An 8,240-nucleotide genomic window follows, 5' to 3' on the forward strand; every position below is an offset into this window, starting at 1 on the left:
AGACCCAGATGTCCAGATATCCCAAATCAGAAGGTAAATAAAGCTGCCGAAATGAGAAAGCTACACCTTAGATGATCACTGACTAAAAACTCCACAAACCCCAGGCCAAATTCAGAGGCCAACGATGCTGCTAAATGTCTTTCCTCAATCTTTCCACATGAAACCCTTTCTCCCTGTGCTCAGAAATTTCTGTTTTATCAGAATTCTTTCACTTAGCTGCCGTTCCTTTCTTTAAACCTTCTTTTAACCAAATGCCAGCCTTGTGCAGGTAGAAAGATTCCATTCATAATATTAAGAGGAAGGAATAACCCAACGATGGTCCCTCCCGTCTCCAGCATTCACATTCCATTAAATCGTTAGCGTTTAGACTTCTTTGGTTTCATGGCTTTGGGGAGGGGTGAGGCAAGATGACCAACAGACGGTGCTAGTTGGTGCATTTTTTTACCTACCTGAGAAGGGTGTAATGCGAATTACGCCCAGCTTAACGATTTAAAGTTTATAAAACACCTTGTACTCCTTGGAGAGGCAGCACCCTGAGTATAAGACTGAAAACACACCACTCCTAGGAAAACAATACAGGTAGAACATAAAAGCTACTGCCCTAAAGAGCCCCACAGCAAAGGGAATTACCACTGACTTAATAGTCTGTTCCAATCAAAGGCAGTCTAAGGAAAAATTAAAAGAAGGCAGAACATTGTTTAAAAAATGATCAAATGTAAGGATTAAAGCATGCACGTGGTTTAACAGACACTGCCAAGATAAAGGAGAAAGTTTTAAATAAACGAATGTCAGCAAGCTACATGAGCATAAAGCTAAGAAGGTCAAGAAATATATTTGAAAGCATCTATACTTTTATTAAAAGATGCTTTTTAGCCGAAACCGGTTTGGCTCAGTGGATAGAGCGTCGGCCTGCGGACTGAAGGGTCCCAGGTTCGATTCCGGTCAAGGGCATGTACCTGGGTTGCGGGTACATCCCCAGTTGGGGGTGTGCAGGAGGCAGCTGATCGATGTTTCTCTCTCATCGATGTTTCTAGCTCTCTATCTCTCTCCCTTCCTCTCTGTAAAAATCAATAAAATATATTAAAAAAAAATAAGGAAAAAAAAAAAGATGCTTTTTAAATTTGTGGTAAAATACATATAACGTAAAATTGACCATCGTAACCATTTTTAAAGGCACAGTGCAGTGGTGTTAAATATATTCATGTTGCTGTGGAACCAATCTCCAGAATTCTTTTTCTCTTGCAAAACTAAAACTCTGTATCCATTAAACAACTCCCCACTGCCTCTCCCCCAGCCCCTGCACCACCACTCTGTTTCCTGTCTCTGAATTTGACTACACCAGCTACATCATATAAGTAGAATCATACAGTATTTGCCTTACACACACACACACACACACACACACACACACACACACACAACCTTTATTGACTAGCAGAGGCGAATGGAAAAATCTAAAGTACAAAGGGACAGAAAAACAGGAAGCAAATTATTACAGGGGAGGATTCTAGATTTCAGTGTCTATATAATGACCCCACTCATAACATTAGTTATCAGAAGTGGGTACAGGTTATTTTCTAAATGTCTTTAAACAAAACAGAAAAGAAAAGAAAAAACCATGAGCAGAGGTAGACTAGGGGAACTCCAGATTTCAGTATCTGCAAATGACTCTATAACATTGGTTAGAAGTGGATTCGGATCCCCTTCTCCAGATATCTTTAAAATAAAGATAAAATCAGTATCATCTTCTAGTTTCAGAAGATTTGATTCTAAAGAGGGAAGTTGGTATCATTCTATCAGACTCAAAGTCAATCAGAAAGTCATACTCTTTGATCTGATGCTAAAACAATCTGTCTACAAGCTTTTAGACATTCTCTGATTGAGTAAACGTGTTGCTGAGATATAATAATGTGTACATGGAAGACTTATTTATTTACATTTTTCTTACTGACAGTAAAAGTATCTCATTTGATCTCAAAATAAAAAGAAGACAATAACCTGAAAATCACAAACTTCAACAACCTCAGAAAGACGCTGACTGAAATAATCATAGAGAAAGGCACGTCAATCTAAACCAATGCTGATGCCGCAGCTAATTTCAACTTTAAGAGAACAATACAAACAAAAAGTGACAAGTCTGATGGGAAATTTCCCTCACCATATTACGCATTTTAATGACATTTGTGAATCTGTGCCCTGCAATTGGGAAATCATGAAGCAAATTTAATAGAATTGCTCCTTCAGAAAAGAATTATCAGTCAAAACCTCTGAAAGAGTCAAGCTGTCATTCTGGGAATAACTTATTTTTTTTTCCTTTGCTCCACCTTGTTGGTATTTCCTTATTATAGTAAATGCCCCCAGGCTCTGACCCAGCTTCAGAAAAAGAGCCAGCAGAGTGGGTCCAGGAAAAAGACATTATCCAATTGCGGATTAGCAAAACTGTAATCGGGATTAAGAAGTGACACAGAAAAGGAACACCCTAAAAGGGTGCATATAAGGGCCAAGAAGGCAGCCTGCAAATACGCTCTTCACCTCTCCGATTCGCCTGGACACGCTCAACCTTTGCAGGAGCATCATGTCTTGCTCATCTCGGATCTCCTCCTCCCGGGCTGGAGGCAGCAGCTCGGTCAGGGTGTCTGCTGGTGGCAGCAGCAGCAGCAGCAGATGTGGTCTGGGGGGCAGCTCTGCCCGGGGCTTCCGAGGAGGAGCCGGCAGCTGTGGCCTGAGCGGGGGATTGAGCGGTGGCTTTGGAGGGGGTTTTGGTAGCTGCTCAGTCGGGGGTGGTTTTGGAGGAGCTTCAGGCTCTGGACTTGGCTTTGGTGGGGGTTCTGGATTTGGCAGGGGTTCTGGATTTGGCGGGGGTTCTGGATTTGGCGGGGGTTCTGGATTCGGCGGGGGGTCTGGATTCGGTGGTGGTGCTAGTGGAGGCTTCTACAACTATGGCGGTGGTTTGGGTGGTGGTACTGGTGATGGCGGGCTTTTCTCTGGAGATGAAAAGCAAACCATGCAGAACCTCAATGACCGCCTGGCCAATTACCTAGACAAGGTCAGAGCCCTGGAGGAGGCCAACGCTGATCTGGAGAACAAAATCAAGGAGTGGTATGAGAAGTATGGGCCCGGGTCTGGAGATGGTAGATCCGGAAGAGATTACAGCAAGTACTACCCAATCATTGAAGATCTCAGGAATCAGGTAAGACCCTATCCACCACTGAGCTTCTATTGGTCTCTTTTGCTTTTATTCAGAACATGTACAGTAATGAAGATTTTAAGCCAAGGAACTATTTGAAAACATAGTTGTTTCTTGGATATTTAAAATGGGAGTTGGTGTGTTTTAACTATGACAGTAGTGCAGATTGCATCTAACCACATTAATTTTCTGTTTGCATCTCAAATGTATTTCTACATAAGAGTAAAACTTATACAATGACAGGCAGCTGGTTACCATGTATGTATGAGTGATGACAATGAGTCAAAACTAGCTTAATCTATTTCATGATTGATTCTGACAGGTTGACATACTTTAGAGTCTTGCTAGATTTAAATGGTCTTTACAACCATTTTTCTTTCTAGATGTGGTGGACTCTAAAGTATCTTGCCACCGTTGCATGGAAATATATATTTTTCAAGACTTTTTCGAGAAGTGGAGCTCATTTTTCACACTATTTTCTGGAAGAGCTCATGGAATAACTGATTTTCCAAAGCAGGGGAAGTATGCAGAGGGCTGTGTTCTATGCCTAGTCCAGTAACTACAAACTGTTACCTTTCCGCAGAAAGATGTAGTCCAAATACACCCCGATCATCAGTACAAGTGCCATCACTAAGCAAGTTCTCAAAGCTAACTCAGCGGCTTCTACCCTCACAGGCGGGCATGCGGACGCAGGTAAGAAGCATCCACGATTCATTCCCTGTTTTTGCCTTTTCTAGATCATTACTGCCTCTGTTGAAAATGCCGGGATGGTGTTGCAGGTTGGCAATGCCAGATTGGCTGCGGATGACTTCAGACTGAAGTAAGGAAATTGAAGACTTGAAAACAAGTGCTGTGGGAAAAGTGAAATTCAATCTGTTTGCTTAAGTCATTCTAATTTTTTTAAAAACCTTTTAGGGGATCAAGACCTAAATTCACAAACGTCCCAAATGTAAATTTTAAAAAAACCATCATCCCACCAACAAGGAAAAGAGAGAAATGAAGACTGACGTTTCTGGCATAAAAACTATTAGCCAGCAATAGAATTAACATTGGGTTTTATTTTTCTTTACAAGGGAAAAAACCCTAAGATTAGTAGCCTTCGTTGGTCAAATAGCTCAGAGGAGAACACTCCTTGTTGAGTATGTAAGATTGGGTGTACTCCTGGACGTGTACTGCTCTGTCTTACGGCTGCCCCTTCCAGGTATGAGAATGAGCTGCACCTCCGGCAGGCCGTGGAGGCCGACATCAACGGCCTTCGGAAGGTCCTGGACGAGCTGACCATGACTCGCTCCGACCTGGAGATGCAGATTGAGAGCCTCACCGAGGAGCTGGCCTACCTGAAGAAGAACCACGAGGAGGTAGGAACACCGTCCACACTATTAAACCACTCTGGCCTACCCGTTTCCCCCATAGCCATTCTATAAAATAACATAGTATCAGCTGAATGGACTTCCAACTCCCGTGACCAAGAAAAAAAGTAATCATGAGCAAATTATAGCTGAATTTGGTGGGGGGTATCTTTCCCCTTCAGTGTCTTAGTTTCAACTATGCATTTTAGGAAGTCCATTGCTTCTCTGTTTTTATCACTCTGATCTTTTTTTTTTCCCTTTATGCTAGGAAATGAAGAATATGCAGGGAAGCTCCGGAGGGGGTGTGACAGTAGAAATGAATGCCGCCCCAGGCACCGACCTGACCAAGTTACTGAATGACATGAGGGCGCAGTATGAGGAGCTGGCTGAGCAAAACCGCAGGGAGGCCGAGGAGCAGTTCAACAAGCAGGTAGGTTATCACCGCTGAGCGGCTGAGCCTGTGGCCACACAGAAGCCATGTCCGCTCATTCCGTCAGCCCACAGTGACTGCATTTCATTTTTATTTAGAGTGCATCCCTGCAAGCACAGATCTCCACCGATGCCGGGGCAGCCAGTTCCGCCAAGAATGAGATCACAGAGCTGAAACGGACCCTGCAGGCCCTGGAAATTGAGCTTCAGTCCCAACTGGCCATGGTGTGTGCAAAGTGCTCTCCAAAATCTCCCACGGGGACCTAAGGGATTCGGTTTGCCCTCTTTGCCAAGATGTTCCACTTGGCACATAGTGAAAGAAGCATCAAGGAGGACAGTATCGTGGTCACAGAATGCATAAAACATTCCCAGTAAAGATAACATATGCTATTTCCATAGATTTCATTTTTAAAAAGTAATACCAACAAAAATTAAGAAATATAGCTTGCAATTTGGTGAGGGTGAACGTCTCCTGGTACATTAAAAAATTTTGTGATTTTCTTTTCATCATGAATTTCTTATTTTATTTATTTATTTTGCTCTTAGAAAAACTCCCTGGAAGGGACCCTGGCCGACACGGAGGCTAACTACATGGCTCAGCTGTCGGAAATTCAGATGCGGATCAGCAGCCTGGAGGAGCAGATCTGTCAGATCCGGGGCGAGACGGAATGCCAGAACGCCGAGTATGAGCAACTGCTGGACATCAAGACCCGCCTGGAGATGGAGATCGAGACCTACCGCCGCCTGCTCGATGGAGAGGGAGGGTAAATGAAAGTCATGAACGCGCTAAAAGGCATACACCTCAGTGCATTTATGTCATGAAACCAAAAAGGGGCTTGGGGGTTGCGACCCCTTTGGGGGTCAAACGACCCTTTCACAGGGGTCGCCTAAGACCATCGGAAAACACATATATAATTACATATTGTTTTTGTGATTAATCACTATGCTTTAATTATGTTCAATTTGTAACAATGAAATTGGGGGTCACCACAACATGAGGAACTGTATTAAAGGGTCGCGGCATTAGGAGGGTTGAGAACCACTGATTTATGAAGTCACAGTGACGGCCCAAGCAAATGGCATCTACCGTCATCACAGAGAGCCCTCTGTATGGAGGAGTTTTCCTGCCTTTGCAACATGCAAAGGGAAACAATTCTTTTTTGTCTCCAGTGGTTCCAGTTTTGGAGGATCTGACTTTAAAAACTCAGGATCCAGAAACATGGGGTCCAGGGATTCCACATCTGGTGACTCAAAGTCTGGAAGCCATTCTAGCCAGGGAAGAGGTAGGTATTTTTTTAATGTTCATAATTTTATAATTTAAAAGCAAAGACAGCCCTAACCGGTTTTGCTCAGTGGATAGAGCGTCGGCCTGTGGACTCAAGGGTCCCAGGTTCGATTCTGGTCAAGGGCATGTACCTTGGTTGCGTGCACATACCCAGTAGGGAGTGTGCAGGAGGCAGCTGATCGATGTTTCTCTCTCATCGATGTTTCTAACTCTCTATCCCTCTCTCTTCCTCTCTGTAAAAAATCAATAAAATATGTATTTTTTAAAAAGCAGACATGTTTTACTTGTGATATTAAAAGTATGTATACTGTTGCCTGGTTGGTAAGGCTCAGTGGTTGAGCACTGACTCATGAACCAGGAGGTCAAGGTTGGATTTCCAGCTGGGACACATGCCCGGGTTTCAGGCTCAATCCCAGTAGGGGGCATGCAGGAGGCAGCCAGTCGATGATTCTCTGTCATCATTGATGTTTCTATCTCTCTCTCTCCCTCTCCCTTCCTCTCTCTGAAATCAATAAAAACATATCTTTTAAAAAAATTAAAAAGGATAAAGTATATACTGTTGTTTACATAACCTTACCCAGAGAGAACATAATTTATGAATGCACTTGTATTTCTCCAGATCATTTCCAGACTGACACTGTGATTCTATGATTTTCAGATCCAAACAAGACTAGAGTGACTAAGACCATCATAGAGGAGGTGGTGGATGGCAAGGTCGTCTCATCTCACGTCAGCAATATTTCTGAGGTGAAAGTCAAATGAGAAATTTCCAGATCTTTAAGAGTGTCTTTCAGAGAAAAAAATCTAAAGGACACAAAGGAAGACATCGCATCAACCTACCCACCTTTCTGGATAACTTCAGGGAGAAGTTTCTGTACAGAAATAGATGACTAACCAATTTTCCTGCAGCCTCTTCTTTTCTAATTAGAATGCTCTTGAAAAAGTTGAAATGACAACTTTGCTCTAATTGCTTCTGTGCTTCAATAAACTTACTTTTGCAAGTTAATTAAATTATTGCTGAATTTTTTTAAGAAATTTAATATTTTACCTAGAAATGAAGCTGCCAGTTATGATCTAGCTGCAGTATTATGTTATTGATATTATTTTATTATTTTTTATATTATTTATTGATTTAAGAGAGGGAGGGAGAGGAAGAGGAAGATAGAAACACCAATGAGAGAGAATCATTGATAGGCTGCCGTCTACAAGCCCCCGACTGGGGACCGAGCCCACAACCCCAGCATGTGCCCTTGACCAGAATCGAACCTGGACCCTTCAGTCCACAGGCTAATGCTCTATCCACTGAGCCAAACCAGTTCTGCTATCTGAACCAATAAATAACCCCTTTTCTTAAAATAATTGGATTAGATAGTTGTCATTTGGAGCCTGAAGAACCCTAATATATTTCTGGTCAACGCCACCCCCCCTTGACCGGAATCGAACCCGGACCCTTCAGTCCACAGGCTGATGCTCTATCCACTGATAGAGCCAAACCAGCTAAGGCTTAATTCATTATTTACCAGCACTTCTTCATAAAAATCAAGATCATAGCTATTTCCTATGTGGGCATTTTTAATACCATCACGTTAGAACTCAATGAAAACTGAAATTAAACCTCAGTGTCCCTAAATCTATAGCCAATAGCTGAGCCCACAAAGAAGAATGCCATTACTAGCATTATCAATCTATAATTAGTTAATGTCTAGTTTCTTAAGGTCCATCACTGATAAAAAGAAATATGACCTCTACCTTTATCAAGAAGGCTACACTTTATCAGGGGTCCTCAAACTACGGCCCTCGGGCCACATGCAAATACAAATATTGTATTTGTTCCCGTTTTGTTTTTTAATTTCAAAATAAGATATGTGCAGTGTGCATAGGAATTGTCATAGTTTTTTTTTTAATTATAGTCCGGCCCTCCAACGGTCTGAGGGACAGTGAACTGGCCCCCTGTTTAAAAAGTTTGAGGACACCTGCTTTAGATGGAGGG

General features: G+C 42.5%; 1 protein-coding gene across 1 annotated transcript; it reads left to right on the plus strand.

The window, feature by feature from the left end:
• The first annotated feature begins 2,531 nt into the window (after window positions 1-2,531).
• Window positions 2,532-7,256, plus strand: LOC102439138 (keratin, type I cytoskeletal 24-like). Its single transcript, XM_006094964.3, has 8 exons — window positions 2,532-3,190; window positions 3,925-4,007; window positions 4,389-4,545; window positions 4,805-4,966; window positions 5,065-5,190; window positions 5,512-5,729; window positions 6,136-6,248; window positions 6,909-7,256. Exons 1-8 carry the CDS (start codon window positions 2,576-2,578, stop codon window positions 7,010-7,012), a joined length of 1,578 nt encoding a protein of 525 aa, XP_006095026.1. The 5' UTR covers window positions 2,532-2,575; the 3' UTR covers window positions 7,013-7,256.
• Window positions 7,257-8,240: the final 984 nt, after the last annotated feature.

This window comes from Myotis lucifugus, unplaced genomic scaffold, assembly GCF_000147115.1.
Source record: "Myotis lucifugus unplaced genomic scaffold, Myoluc2.0 scaffold_146, whole genome shotgun sequence".
NCBI classification, from domain to species: domain Eukaryota; kingdom Metazoa; phylum Chordata; class Mammalia; order Chiroptera; family Vespertilionidae; genus Myotis; species Myotis lucifugus.

Bases quoted from the DNA above. Each gene is read 5' to 3' on its own strand.
- LOC102439138 (XM_006094964.3), top strand. From the start codon at position 2,576: ATGTCTTGCTCATCTCGGATCTCCTCCTCCCGGGCTGGAGGCAGCAGC. The intron at 3,191-3,924 runs GTAAGACCCTAT...TGCCTTTTCTAG, and splicing joins TTGAAGATCTCAGGAATCAG to ATCATTACTGCCTCTGTTGA. The intron at 4,008-4,388 runs GTAAGGAAATTG...TGCCCCTTCCAG, and splicing joins GCGGATGACTTCAGACTGAA to GTATGAGAATGAGCTGCACC.